Raw genomic sequence first — 16,071 nt, 5'->3', positions numbered from 1 at the left:
CTTGGATCCTTCAAGACCATAGAAAAAATCCGAGCACATTTCGTTTACCCAAAAATGAATCAGGATATTATGCAGAGAGTTCGAGAGTGCAAAACTTGTGCCTTTGCTAAACCTGCCCAGAACACTAGATTTGGAAATCCGGCGTCCATGGTTCCGTCTAGACCTATGAAGAAACTTCACATTAATTACGTTGGTCCAATTGTCCGAAGTAAATCCGGTTATATGCATATTTTTGTTTGCATCGATCAGTTTTCAAAATTTATTTGGCTCTTTTCAGTGCGTCAAGCTTCAGCTGACACCACCATTAAAGTTTTACGGCAAATTTTTCAATCATTCAGCTTCCCTGAATTTCTTACCAGCAACAATGGTCCCTGTTTTCGTGCTGAGTTGTTTATTCGCTTCTGCTACAACCTAGGAGTAAAACTTCTTAAAACTCCACCTTATTACCCATAAGCAAATTCTGCCGAAAGAGTCAATAAAAATGTGAAAAGTGCTCTCTTAGCATACCATTCTGACGCTCACAATACGTGGGACGAAAATCTCAATTGGATCCAACTGGCTTTTAATTTAGCGGAACATGAAGGTCACAAACACACCCCTTTAGAAATAATATTCAACTACCCACCCACCCACCCCTTATCATTGCATTGGTCTTTAAATGAACTAACACTGTCTGACCCCAAGGATGTGACTGCCGTGTGGAATAGAGTGAAGAAGAATTTAATCAACTCCCATAAGAGAACTGAGAAAAGATGCAATGAATTTAGAGCCGAATCTCCCTATAAAGATTAAAACAATTTGACGCTTGAATTTGGAGCCTTTAAAGGGTACACTCTTACAACCTTCTCAGTAGCCCCCTCTCCCTCCAAAAAATCGGCGGTGTACTCATGAAAAACTTTAGTTTTGAGCCACCAAAGTGCAACTCATCTGGAAAAAAAAAAGAAAAAAAAAAAAGATAGGGCACTACAGCACCTTAGCACCCCTGGCCGGTCCGGCCCTGCAATTAGCCATCAAGCCATCAGATTCAGTATGCTAAAACCTTGAAAACTTGTTCGTTTCTCAACCCATCACTCCACATTTTCTGCACTTAGAGTATGAGCTGTTGCTCTGTTGTAGAGAGCCTCTACTACCAAAGCGAGAGATAAGCCAGTGACTTGTTGATTAGAGAGAGTTTCTTATGTATTAGGAAACATTCTGTGTTGTGATAATGAGACAAAAAATTTAGCCAGTCAGTTTCGCTGATCTATACTATTTATTTACTTAACATGTTAACTGCCACGCTGGTAAATTCCACCAGTATCGATGTATTCCACGGAGGTCTAACTAATGGTTGTAAATAATAGGCGCTCGCGCAGCTGATTTTCCGGTGCAGCTTAGCTACGCGGAGGGCGCTATCTCTCAGCATTTTAGTGAACCAGCAGCACCACTAAATACTCGATAGAAGGCGCTAGTGTTAATTGTCTCAAAGAATTTGTTGGCATGCACCGTTCGAATTTCCAGGGGGCGTCTTTCATGCGTTTTTGTAGCCCTGCAGGAAATAAGTGCCAAAATAATGTGGCAGTCAATGCACTTAGTAGAAACTATTTTACTCATGTTTGACCTACAACGTTTTACTTTATATTGATGAAATACCATAACTATTTACATTTTTGATTCCAGAATCCAAATATTTCAGCCATTGGATGCGAAACAAAAAATCTTGCAAACTTCCCAATCCCTAAAAAGGACCTCTTCCCGATTTGCTTCACAAAATCTCAATCATCCGGCCAGTTTATGTTTCCAGCAGTGCCTTCGGGTGACTACCATATTTTCTCGTACTATGAAGGGCCAGGGGCCACCAAATTTGATGTCCAGCCCTCATTATTCAAATTTAGTGTTGGCAAAGATAGTTTGCACATAAACACAGTGTTCCAGGTAGGCAATAGGCCTCTAAAAGTGGTATGAATTAAAGCACTAAAGGCACGTTCACACGGCTTGCCGATCTGCTTGTCAGGCTGTTTGACAAGCAGGTTGACAAGCGCGGTGACCTTCGGTGTTTGTCAGGTCGCTTGACGAACAGCTCGGCAAGCTGTGCGAACGTGTCTTATTCAACATTTTCTCTCTTTTTAATTTCACAAGGAAAACGAATCGCACAACAAAAAGTCTAGAAATTAACTTCCAGGCAAGACAAAAGTGTTTACAATAAAAATTGATCGAATGATGAATGATGCTGTTTGTATAATCTAACCTTCATTTGGACTGCATTTTGCGATTTGGAACTATAAATTCTAGCCTGGTCTATAAACAACGTATGTGCCATTAGTTTCCCTATGCACATAAGTGTTTTTCCTGAAGACCCAGAATTAATAGTTCGTAATTGCAAAATGCAGTCCATTTGATCCGTGACACAAAGACCTGTTTAAATCTTCTTCAGAAGTTCATTTCTGACTTCCCATAGCATGAGTCATTCTCTACGCAATTTAGAGAAAAAAACATGTACCGAATGAGTTTTCCTAGTTCAGATTCTGTCCAGTGTTTCATATCAACAATCTCCTCTAAAGTTCCTCTCTTCAACTTCCTAAAATAAAATTTGGTGATGGAACCTTGATAAGTAATTCACTTTTGAAATTCTGGAAATGATGCATGAAGAAGTTGAATGGAAGGTAAATAAATGTCTGTAATACTGCCCAGATTGCTCCAAGATCTTTTTGTAAAGAAACTGCACTGTTTTCTTTTTTGAGAAAAATCTAAATATGCCGTCTAGCTCTTCAAATGTTTACTCAAATTTTCCTTTTTTTTAAGTGAAAAGGACCTTGACTGTGAACTCTAGAACTGAATGGCAAAAGTTTGAACCAAGGTGTAATGCATGAAACATGGAAGTTAAAACGCTAACAGAATTTCTTCACTTTTTTTTTCTTTACATTTTTTTCAACCATTAAATGTGTCCATTCTTAACAAGCCGGTTGGGAAGTCAGTGTGTCCGTCCATCCTCTCGGAAGATTCAGAAGATATCAGAGCAGTGCTTGAATGGGAGGGGTATCGATAAGGTCCTTCCCCCCCCCCCCATAGTGGGCCTTTTGTGGCCCCACCTAGATTCAAGAAATTTATGCGGGTTTTCCACGTTGACTCAATGTAATCTACGAAAGTAATCATGATTTGGTCCATAAGCCACTGAATACATGTGAAACGGTTGCCTGAACATACGTCTGCAGGTGTATTTTAGCGGAAATGCGTGTTTTTCTATCACTTCGAGGCTTTTTTGACACCAAGCGCATCGTCTAACTAAAACGAACTTTTGATATGTTATCAAGGAGGCTTAAAGACACAGTTTAACTCTGGTTTGGTTTTAGTTAGATGATGCGCTCATAGTTAAAAACAACTTTTTCAAAAGTTGACTTTTAAGGGACATCCGCAGAAATCTTACAGAATTACGTTGTCAGGGGTTTTTTTTTTTTTTTTGTTACAATTAAAGAAAATCTCCTTGTAAAAGTTTAACAAGGCTTGATAATTGACCTCGATAAATATATGTAGCGTGCATACAGTTGGAGAGACGTGTTTCTCCAAGATTTTTGGGGTTGTCCCTTAAAAGTCGACTTTTGAAAAAGTTTTTTTTTAACTATGAGCGTATCATCTAACTAAAACCAAACTAGGGTTAAACTGTGTCTTTAAGCCTCCTTGATAACATATCAAAAGCTTGTTTTAGTTAGACGATGCGCTTGGTGTCAAAAAAGCCTCGAAGTGATAGAAAAACACGCATTTATGCTAAAATACACCTGCAGACGTATGTTCAGGCAACCGTTTCACATGTATTCACATTGAGTCAACTTGGAAAACCCGCTTAAATTTCCAGATTCTAGATGGGGCAAAACAGGCCCTTATCGATACCCCTCCTCTTACTTACTGTTCACTTAACCGCACCAGTCAGGTTTGCATTATCAGTCTAAAAGAAAGTAAGAGGAATTTTGCATTTTCAACGGACCACCAGACAAGGCACATATTCAAGCACTCTGATATGTTTCTGGTTCAAAATTTCATGTGTAACAATGTGCACAAGGAAACCTTTTGGAATAAATTTCCAATCAAGGTATTAACGATTTTATTTTGTAATGGTTACGATCAATTTGACTTTCCCACTCACATGATAAATAAGAGTCTACTTGAGTCAAATCGCACACCACAATAGTTTTTTCAGGCTTCTTAATCATGCATTAGTTCTCCCTCCCCCCCTCCCCCATGGCATCAAAAACGTTAGAATCTTTGTCAGGAGGTACTCTTAGTGATTTCTGTCGTATGAGTTGTATTTTACTTCGCACCGCACCGACCTATGTCATCAAAAAAATCCAGGATGCCCGAAATGCAAACAGATCCTTCTTTTTCTCTTTGAAGTAATAAATAAGTGCTGTGCTGTCGAGTGACCTAACCTAAGTGAAACGGCGAGGGCCTAAAAAAAAATAATAAATATTAGAAACGAGCCAAAGGAATGTAAAGTTCAGTTCAGTTCCAAGGGATCAGCCGGTTTTAATTTACGAAGTGGCCAGAAACCGGCAAAGACCGAAGTGTTTGCAGTGGATTAATAATTTCGAAGATTTTGAGAGAGCTCGATGGACTTGGTGGCCCTAAGAAGGGCCGTTTTAGAGTGAGCTATTTGAATGAATAACACGTAAGCACCTGGAAAGAATGTTTGCAAACCAAGCATGAATTCAAACGTATGCTGGGGTAAATGAGATTAAGTGCTAAAGAATTTTAATCATGAGCACGAGGGAGGATGCTCGCAGCTAATGTGGATTTCAAACGTACGTTAGGATTGTGTAGAAAGAAATTGAAATCATAAGTATGAGGGATAGCCAAAAATACTCGCAAACTGACGTGATCGCAAGCAAACGTCAGGATAACCCAATTTAAGAAAGAAGTGAAGTCATAAGTATGCGGGATAGCCATGTATACTCGCAAGCTAGAATTGCAACATACGCTGGGATAATATTTAATTAAGGGACTTGAAAAAAATGAAAAGGACAGAAAAAGGAAAGGAGAGTTTTAGAGTGAATGAGCAAAGCTTGTATGCAAAAATCCAGAGGATATTCGCATACAAGTCGCGAATGCTGAAAAAGAAAAAAAAATATTAATTACGCATCGATTGGTAGCGTACTGAGCTATGAGTCGAATAATATGACAGTTTTCAAGTCCACTTTCTACTTTCTCTCTTCAACTGCTCGGTTGGACTGGTGAGGAAATTTGTAAGAGTTGGTGATCTAGAGCTTGAGCCAAGAGTGAACACCACCTTCGTTCTTCAAGCGAGCAAGGAGCCTCCGCTACTAAGCCAGAACTGCGCCTTCTTGATTACTTGCAGTGACATTGATCCTTGACTAAAGCTGAGCGCAATTTTTCACTCTTCATACAGGTCGAAGTCCTAAGTGAGAGAGTGAGTCCAGTCCAAGAGTCTTCCAGGGGAGATCCTTTCAGTCCGAGCAGCAGAGAACAAGTGGAGACTGATGCGGAGTCCCTGGGTATACCATGCCATGCAAGAGCCAAAAGGAACAAAGCTTCGAGCAAGCTCTCAAAGTATACTTTTCAGAAAATATAATAGTTCCGTGGGAGAATGCGTGCGGAAAACAGGTGAAACTCATCAAATGGTTCCAATGAGCAGCCTTACGGGGAATTTCAGGTTCTTGATTACTGATATAAAGCGAATTCAGGTGTAGATTGAAATGTTTTGTGGTAGATTTATGAAGAAGATCGAAAAAGCGACCATAGCAAGCAACGGTGATTAGAAGCGACCAAAAGCAAAAAGAATGAAAGTGCCGCATGCTAGTTTCAACGATGATAAGTGCTGGCTAGGCGGGAGTGGCAAGCGTCGCGCCGTGAGCGCTGCTGAAGCTGGAATGATTTCATCGGTTCCTGGAATGCGTTCGGCGGTGCTCCGCCTGGGCAGTGGTGAGCCAATAGGGAGCGGTGTTCGCGCAGGAAATTCAAAACTGGATCCTTCTTCGTTCTTCGTTCCCGCTCGTGATCAATTTTTGTACGGGAAGTGGATGCTAGTTGAGAGAAAGTAAAATGAAAAAGAGGAGCTACGTAAACAGTAGCATACTTAATAATTGGCGCACACATTAATGTGGAAGCTGGTTCATTTAATCTTGAATAATTTTGTTTTGTAAATTAAGAAGAAAGACTCAGATTTTCTTCACGACGTAATAATTTTTGCATTGAAAAAGTGAATGCTTAAGTTCTGCAGAAACTTGCATCCGTACTTTAATGGGCGGAAAATTTCTAATGCATTTTTTAAGTGAATGAGTGAGCAATATTTCTTATAGTGCCAGGCGATGAATAATTTTGATAATCTTTGCTGCAAGAATAACTTCATTGCCCATTTAATTCGTGGCGAGGGAAAGTGACGAAACATAGTCACTAATTTGTCGCACAAGATAAAACGATAATAGTCTGGTCACAACGTGAAACCTGAGACACGAAGAAAAGAAAAATGAAAATAAACATAGACAAGAATTTTTCAGTTTTAAAGCCTGAGCTTTTAAACGCGCAAGGTTTTAAATAAGAACAATGATGTTCCCGATGAGAAAAAGACACAGATTATTAATTTAATTTCTGCCTCTATGAATTTTGTCTATTTAATTCATGCGGAGATCAGGTGATGGAAGTCCTGAGCTTCGCATAGTTATTGTATTTTTTTTTTTAAGAAAATCCTACTAACATGATTCGCAGGGTGGCCAAAAAACAGGGCTAAAAATTTGCAATTGATTTATGGTGAAAAAGTGTGCAGAGGAGAAGAGGCATCAAATCACTATGACCCCGTGGATCCGCGGAGCGCCGTGAGCTCTACGTTCCAGCGCTACCAAAGCTGGACTGATCTCATTGGCTCCTGGTATGCGTTCGGAGCCGACTGGGCAGCGGTGAGCCAACAGGGAGCCGTGTTCGCGCGGTGAATTCAAAACTGGCTCTTTCTTTAGGGCGGGGAATTTGAAACTGGCTCCATCTTTGTTCCCGCTCGGTCACCGTTGAGTACCTTTATAGACAGAGTATGGCCATTCGTATCTTTTTACTACAGGAAAACTGTTCCGCTTTTTGATTGGTCAACGAGTTTTTAGGCTTCATGATGCTCTTAGGGCTGTAAAGAAACAAACAAGATGGCGACTCACCGTAACATCAATAAGAAGCTAAATTTGACAAAAATTTCAATTATACGGCAGTAACAATTTAAACTAGCATATCTACGAATAACACACGAAAAAAACCCGAAAACATTGTTAAATCGCCTTTCACCTTTATCACAGGAAGATGTAAGATGTGCATAACCTCAATCTTGCTTGCTGATAACAGCCATCTTGTTTGTTTATTTACGGCCCCAAGAGCATCGTGTCAGCCTATTCGCTCGCGACCAATGAAAAACCGGAACAGAAATGGCCATACTCTGTCTATAAAGGTACTCTAGGTCACCGTAGCGCGGCGATTTAGTGCGGGGAATTAAACCTTTGTTCCCGCTGCCGAGTGAGGACTGCTTGAATTTTACTCACAGTTTTATTTTTACCTCTAGACAAACAGGAAAGATAGCCTTTCCGCTTTTTTGTAGGATTTTTCGGTCCCTGTTTGGGAACTATTGGCAACGATTGTTCCTGAATAATTTTAATTTGATTTTCTCTGCGGAAGAAATAAAGTGGAGGTAAAGTTCTGAGCTCGAGCGAGCTGTGCTAGTTTTCTATCTGAGATTCTATTTGAATCAATGCAATTTATTTAGGCTGTTTTTATTTGCCATGGTAAGCGAAGAAATCCCAAAACGCTTTGGGAATGGAGAATGTGTTATAACTTCATGGTGCTATACTACACTTTCCTAGGTTTTAATTGACTAGATTTATTTTGAGTTGTTTTATTCGCCGTGGTGAGCGAAAAAACCCCAAAACGCTTTCATAAAAAAGATTCCAGGCAAAAATGAGGTGCGGAAGAAAGGTGTCCTAAGTTCGTAACGTTATACTAACCTTTTTCCCAGTTTTAATTGACGTGATTTAAGTTGTTTTATTCGCCGTGGTGAGCGAAACAACTCTGAAAGGCTCTTGCGAAGAGAGACTTCAGAAAAAACAGAATTAATACTTCTTCAGCGAGTTCGTTTTAACTTCATCTGCATATAAATGCAGCAAAATAAAATTTTAAAAAGGGGTTTTCTTTTCCACCAGTCTTTGAAATGGACGTATTTCTACCAAACAGACCTATGTGGAGGTGAGAAACATTGGGTGTGCTCGTTAGTTCTCTGGCCGTAAGAGTGAATGAGAATAATAAAGCGCCCGTGACGTCAGCGGCAATGATCGAGCACACGCGCGAGGGGTAATCGTCGTCGGGGCGCTTTAACTCATGAGCCCTGTCCACAACGCTCTCTTGCCATGCCCGCGGCTCACGAATCTCGCATTCAGTTGGCATATTGGTCTGTTTGATAGAATATAAAATCCTGCTTTTCCAATTCTTCAAAAGGAATCACGCCCACTTTTACAATGCTTCTTATGTAGCTTTCTAGAGCACACCCCATATTTCTCACCTACACATAGGTCTGTTTGGTAGAAATACGTCCAAATGTTTACCGTGGTGATTCATGAATGTACAATTAAGAAACACTTACATCCAAGCTTCCAATAAAACTAGGAAGCCGAGAGTTCAGAAAACTCACGCAGAATGAGTCGTCGTGCACACGCGGTTTGGTCAGGATTCTAGTGTCTTTTTTTTTTTTTTTTATTTTTATTTACTGGTGGGGGCAACACTGAGTGTGGTGGTGTTGGGTGACCTGAGCTCCTGCCTGGTGGTGCAAAATATGCTTTAAGAAAAATAAGGGGAGTAGAAAATAAATAAATAAGTACATTAAAAGACTGGTGTGAGTTATCGAACCTAAGTTCGGTGATGACCAGTGCTGTAACCTTAGTTCGGCGGTGCACGTTGATGCCTCGCAGAAAAATTGTTTCAGAACCTTGGACGTCGAGCACCAGAGTGTGTATTTCAAATTTTCATTTTCAAATTGACACCACTAGATACAATCATTCTTTTAGGTCCGACTTGGGTCTTGGAAAACGGTACGAACATTCTTCCTTGATACGTCGCATAATGTAGATCCAGTCTGATCTCCATCCCAAGGATTTGACGTAGACCCGACTTGAAACCTAGACTGCCCGTCTTCTTATTCATTTTAGCTTTGAATCTAGTGTAAACTGTCTCCTCATTGGTCGATTTGAGGAGGATAATGTTTTCAGTTTGAACGCGTGTAGTTGTGAACCCTCCCTATCATCATCATCATCGTCGTACTCAACGTAGATTCTGAAGTTGAGAATTGATCAATGTTTTGCGCTTTCTCTCTTAAAGTTCTTCCAGAATGGTGTCCTTTGAGGTTTCCAAATATTCATCGAAATCTAGAAGCTCTCGGAATCATCCAGCTTGGTCTGGCGCTCCAGCCGGGCTCTCATTGCTAAGCTGTCTGTTTCTGGTTGGGTCTACATCAAATCCACTGGATGGAGATCTGCTTGGATCTACATTTCAAGATGCTTCAAGGAAGAATGTTCGTACCGTTTTTCATGACCCAAGTTGGGCCTGCAGAAGAATGATTGTACTTAACGATGTCAATTCGAAAATGAAAATCTGAAATTTTCACTCCGGTGCTTGACGTCCAAGGTTCCGAAACAATTCCTCTGCGAGGCATCAACGTTGACTACCGAACTAAGGATAAGGCTTCCGTTACTACCGAACTTAGGTTTGATAACACACATCGGTATTTTTCTATTTGTTATTTATTTTTGCACCATCAGACAATGGTGGAGGGAGGTTAGGTCACTCGATACCACCAAACTCAGACTAGGTTACTGGACACAACCGCACTTAGATTATTTTACATTTTGATAGCTCGAAAATCGATAGTTAGGTCACTCCGCACCACCCGACTTAGGCTAGGTCAAAAAAGAAAAAGCCTGTATAAAATCCTGAAAAAAATCTTGTAAAAAAATAGGTAAAAACCCTGGTTAGGCCACTCGACACCACCTGACTCAGAGTAGGTCGGAAATAAATATCCTGTAAAAATTTAGTGAAATTCCAGTAAAAATAACGCTCAAATTGCCATTTCGACCCTACTACTGAAGGTCGACTCACAGCTTCGTTTCCATATTCTTTCCAGAAAGGCAACTATACTCTATCCACCGAGTTATTGCACTTGGTATATCGAAATAAAAGGCACAATGTGGTAGAGGGGCAGCCGCTCTCACCCTCGTCACATGTCAACGCCCGCCAGTTTTATCCTTCACACAGTGGATAGTATTGATCACCGATCAAAAATCTCTATCTTAAGATTCTTTGATCATCGCCATTATAAGAACTCATGTTAAGATTTATAGTACGTGGTGAAATCTTAAAGCTCCTAAAAGGAATTAAGTCATTTTTCAACTCATTTGTTCTCTAAATATAGCCTCTAGCACGTCAATGCGGCACCGTTGTCCATTGTAAGACGAAAGACTGATTCGGCGCATTGACATATGGCATGGGAGGTAGCAGCTTGCAGCCACCACATCGTGCCTTTTATTCTAATTAACCAAGTGCCATAACTTGCTGGATACAGTACAATCCATTCCCTATTTACAAAACGTCATTTTTCCATTAGACTTATTTTTTTCCTGCATCGCACTAAAAACTTCAAATACTTAAATTTTGTCATCCAGTAATCGCTGATTGTAGGTAACTGGATTCAGTGTGGAAGGCAAAGTTTTGTCAAAAGAAGCTGGAGCAGCAATCAAGAACTGTATAATTCAGCTGAATGGCAAGGATGCAGCCACTACCAAAGATAATGGGGTTTTCATCCTAGAGAGCGTAAACATCGGTACTTATCAACTTCAGGTCACAGATCCATCTGGTCAGTTTTACTCATTTATCGGAAAGTATCCTTCGCTGAAAGAATATTGATCTTGAATTTTTTAAAGTATTTGCTGAAGATAAAGTCTCTTCAGTTACACTGAAAATTTTAAAAATTGAGAATATCTTATTTATACAAGGCATTTTGAGATTTCATGTTAAAAAAAAATCTGAATGAAATTTAACAGATTTTGACTCTCATGCACAGATTTTCAATTACTGGAAAGTGTAGGAAGACGAGGTAAATTCAGTAATATTTGCTACTCGCTACTTTCTGCCCAGAATGGCTTACATGCCGAATCCGACAAGTTTCTCGGATATGATAGAGGGCTGTCCCAAAGACTCAAAAATTTCCAAAAATTTCACCCAGCCCATAGGGAAAAGGAGAGCAGGTTTAAATTTAAAAATTTCAAAACCGCATAACTTCCCCAGGGGTTTATCTCAGCAAGATGATCTTGGTGTCAGAAGAACTAAGCATTACCAAGAGTTCGCTAAACCTTGGCGCCGTCAAAATTTGGATATTATTTTATGATTTTCCTTGATATCAACCTTCAAAGGATGATTAGCCCGTAAAATCTAACTTTCAAAGTACCTTCCTTGAAAAAAGCAAGGCTGAAAAGTGACTTTTTCGACCCATTTACCAGCAAACTATTGGAGGTGTGGAACTGTTGCTGTACCTGTCTTATGTTTTTTGCTCACACATCAGGTAGACGGATACGTTGAGCCAGCAATGCGGTTTAAATCTTCACATTTGAGGAGTGATATTTAGATCCTAACTTAAACACTATTGCCCGACAATGGTGTGCAATCTAATAAGTTGATTGCATTCTCCGATTTTTGCTTGTGAAATCCAGTTTCCTGAATTAACTTAGCCTTCCCATTACATTCGCTCAAAATATTTGATATTTAAATTTGCTGCCTAAATAAGACTGCAGCTACCTTGATGCGAGCCGCCTCCATTCCTGCTGGGCTATCTATTCTAATTATTATTACAATCCCTCTTAGTTGTCTTCTTCTCAAATTATCTTTGCACGGACATCAAACCAGTGCCGACTGTTTAAAAAACTCAGAAACTCGTAAATTTTAAACAGACAATTATAAGAAAAATTGTGGATAAGTATTTTTTTATAAAACCCTTTTAGTGTGAATTTTTAAAATGTAAAATCAAGAATTCAAATGACCCTAACTCTTCATACACGAGTCTTTCTTTCAAAAATCTGTTTTGTAAATTTTATGAGACATTTTTCCTTATCAACCCAAAATGGTTATTAGAGTTAATACTTTTCAACGCATTTTTTGAGAGCCTGTCAAAAGTGTTTTAGGTACCTGCATCAGCTTTTACTTGGTAAGTCCAATAATCTGATGAAATTGTGGTCAAAACATCCCTTGTGTGTCTTTATACTTTTGATAGTGAAACCTTCCTCTCTACCCCTACCGTGTTACCGAAATGATTGGTTTTCATCGAAAGGGACAAAAAGTCTCATCAATATTTAATGCGAAAAATTTGACTGAACCCAGAATAAAAAACATTCCTTACTTTAAAAATGACACTGGGGTCATTCCACATCAAGTGTACCAGGCTCGGAACCCGACCCCCTCCGATTTGGCTGAAAATTGGTAGGGGAGAGGCTTGCACCTCGGGATGGTTGTACCTTGGAATAAATTTCATATTTTCCGTCATAATAGCGCTAGAGTGCTCGTATAATGAATTAAGGTAACCTGACGTGTAACGAAGGGATTCATCTTGAAAAAGTTGCTCTATGCCATCATCTCCGTCAAATATCGAAAAAAATCGAATTTTGACCTCCTTTTTAAAAATTTTTAGAAAGGGATACAGTGATGCTGCCCCCCTAAAATATTTTTCAGGTCTCTGGACTTTTTATATTTTGAAACCTACATGCATGTACTACATGCACACAGTTTTTTGAACTCCGTTGTTGGATTCCTAACCTAGAAATCACGACTTGTTTTTTTTTTTGGCTGAAATTGTACCTTGGATTGTAAACACGGGTTTTTCAATAAAACACTTATTTTTTTAATAAAAACTTAACTTTTGCTTCTAAGAGAGAGAGTTAGTCTTAAATTTCAAGCAAAGGCTGAATTCCTTCAAAAAATAATTTAAATCTGCAAAGCTCTCTGCAAGGGATGAGGGATAGCGTTACATCATCGAAAAGTTCAAAAAAAAAAGTTCTCTTTCATCATTCAATTTGACTTAAACCCACCAGTATCATGGAACTTACATCCTGTAAATGAACTTGAGTGTGTTCTGCTTTATTTTCAGCTTAAATGCCAATTAAGTAGGAGGAATATAGGATTTTTGTCATGCATTCCAACGTACAGCCCATGCCATTCCACGGTACACCACCATGGTGTAGCTTGGAACGATTTTTTGGAATTTTTAAAATCCCAAAAAAACTATTATAAAATTGTCTGAACCAAACCAAAAAAATATATGTTACTAAGGACCCTCAGCAGTAAGCCATAGCCGTGAAAGATTTAAATTTTTCGAAAAAGGATCTTAAAAAAAAATAAAAATGGAAAATCATTCCTAGGTACAAGCCTCTCCCCTATAAGAGGTCTTTACATCATTCTAAGAAACCGATTTGAAGGGTTTTCCTATCCGACGCCCCTTTAGCGAGATATCGACCCCCAAAGATGGGGTGAATTTTAGCGGTATCCAAAAAGCCTGTTTTAGTGATTCTCATTTTCTCGCCTTCCCTCTCTTTGACTCTCCATAGCGAGACTCTGTATCAATCCATCATACTTTGAGAGAGTGTTTCTAGACCAATTTGTCATGTAGATTCTGAATATGCCATCGATATTGAGTTAAAAATTATTTAAATGGCCGTAATTTAGGGTCTTTGAAAATTCACTATTTTTTCGCCATTCAATGTTCAAACTCAATTATCTAAAAAACAATCGCTCCGATTTTCGATTTTTTTTATACTTCAAGCTTAAGATTTATACTTTTGGTTAATATACTTTTTTCAATTGCTATTGGACGGTTAAGGGCCTAAAAAAATTCAAATAGGCCAATAAAGGTCAAAAATTGGTAAAAAAAGACGATTTTTTACTTGTTATTCCCAATATTTCGATAAGGAACGCTTCAATTATCGATATTTTTCCCCAGTTTACCCTCTAAGATGTATGAAATCAGACTATCAACGCTTTCCATACAATCACTGATCGATTAACGGCCTGATGGAAACTGGAAACCGACCGAAAACCCTCGAAAATGAAACGAAAAAGACGATTTTTCACACTATATCCGATGCATTCCATGGATTGTAACTGCAATTTCCAGTTTTCTCTCGCCATTTCAACCTTAAGGTATATACTTTCGAGTAATAAACACTTACTAACGTGCATCGATGGGGCACGGATCTAAACGGAAATTAAAACCGGCCGGAAATGCTCAAAAATGACGGGAAAAAGCGACTTATTGCATAGTCAGGGGAGCATGTGCTCGAAAACTACGTCCCGTCTGCACGTTTGTGACGAAAGTTTGCTCTCTTCATTTTGGTCCCCAGAGTGAGACAATCTTTGGTGGACTCTCCGATTTTGATGCCAAGGCCCCAAAAACAAGTGGTGGCCAAAATGGAAGCTGAAATTGAAATGTTGGTATAACGGCACCAAACGTCGAAATGGTACTCCCAGGAGAAACCCATTCAAGCATCTTCTTTGGGAGTCCCACGTCCATCATTCTATTGACATGACCATACCAGTCAAGGTTTCTGATCATGACATCGAATAGGATGATATTTTCGACTCCCATGATCTGACACACTCTTTCAATTCGGACGTGATCGCTCCTAAAAATTCCTTCTGCGACCTCCAGAAATCCATCTCGGTAGCTCTCAGCGTCCCCTGGGTCCATTCCTTCAGCTGTTAAACTTCACAGTCATATGTAAGAATACTTTTGACTACAACGTTGTAAAGAGGTTGTTCCAAAAACGCCAATTTTTGCCCCTCTTGGATTTGGCCCAAACTTTGCTCAGATGTTGTACTAAGTGTCCCCGATGCTTGGGCAAAATTTCAGCCCCCTCGGACAATTAGGGGGGAGGGGGTAGGGGGGCAAAGTTGCCATTTTTTCAAAACTTTAAAACTCGATATCTCCTGAACAGTTTGAGTGTAAGTGCTGCAGTTTGCGCTAAAAAACGTTAAAAAATATTCTCTACTAGAATATTAATGCCGTTCGCACGGTTGCGTAATTTATCGTAGTCATAAATAGATTTTTTCGATTTTGAAGGTTCGACTTTTTTTCGTTTTTCGTTTCTCCGCTCCATGGAATCGTTGCTACGTGAATAAAAACCTGTTGAGGTGATTCTCCATGAAATTCTGCATCTACCACACTTTGTTTGACCTTGGGGAAACTATTCGTTCCTGAGTTAAAGCGATTTTTCTGCGCGTTCCCGGTTCCGGTCAGATCCGTCTTAAGTAGGTTTTGCATGTAGGCGATCACTTTTGCCAAATGAAATTACTGCTCTACCAGCTTCAAAAATTTATACTTTGATCTCTGATTCACTAATAAATGAAACTTTATGGTGTCATTTATATTTAATCAGTTCAAAGCTAATTCGACAATGAATCATCAAAGGTCCGATTGAGGAAGAAAGTTTCTGGTGAGTGCCACGGCTGAATCGACATTCCAACTAGACTTGCAAAGGTTTCAACCAGGTAATGATCATCCATTGCCATCGGATAGTGAGGGGCCTACAGAAATTCAAATGGGCCACCAAAGGTCAAAAATTGGTAGAAAAAGACGATTTTTTACCTATTAATCCTAATATCTCGATAATGAACACTTCAATTGTTGATATTATTTCCCGGTTTACCCTTTAAGATTTATAAAATCGGACTGTCAACGCTTTCCATACATTCACCGATCGATTAACGGCCCGATGGAAACTGCAAACCGACCAAAAATCCTCAAAATTGACGCCAAAAGACGATTTTTCACACGGTAACCGATGCATTTCAATGGATAGTAACCGCTATTTCCAATTTTCTCTCTATATATACTTTTGAGTCAAACACACTTACTAACTTGCATTGTTGGAGCAGGGATATGAATGGAAATGAAAACCGACCGGAAATGCTCAAAAATGATGGAACAAAACGATTTATTACACGGGAACCGACACATTTCATGAATTGTCACTGAATTTTTCATTTTTTTCTCTTTACTTCAACCTGTATGCATGGTGTTTGAATGTA

At 39.4% G+C, this 16,071-nt stretch overlaps 1 protein-coding gene across 3 annotated transcripts in view; it reads left to right on the top strand.

Annotated features, from left to right (window-relative positions):
• The window catches only part of LOC109040889 (BOS complex subunit NOMO1), a 213,725-nt gene that overhangs the window by 92,261 nt on the left and 105,393 nt on the right, over positions 1-16,071 (top strand). For all 3 annotated transcript variants that reach the window (XM_072297222.1, XM_072297223.1, XM_072297224.1), the window contains 2 exons: positions 1,660-1,914; positions 10,681-10,855. In XM_072297222.1, coding sequence (XP_072153323.1) covers positions 1,660-1,914; positions 10,681-10,855 — 430 coding nt within the window. The remainder of the gene's footprint in view (positions 1-1,659; positions 1,915-10,680; positions 10,856-16,071) is intronic.

The sequence above is a fragment of the Bemisia tabaci genome, chromosome 2 (genome assembly GCF_918797505.1).
Source record: "Bemisia tabaci chromosome 2, PGI_BMITA_v3".
In the NCBI taxonomy this organism is placed as follows: Eukaryota; Metazoa; Arthropoda; class Insecta; order Hemiptera; family Aleyrodidae; genus Bemisia; species Bemisia tabaci.
Note: the sequence above shows the minus strand (reverse complement) of the source record. Positions and strands in the feature narration are given on the sequence as shown.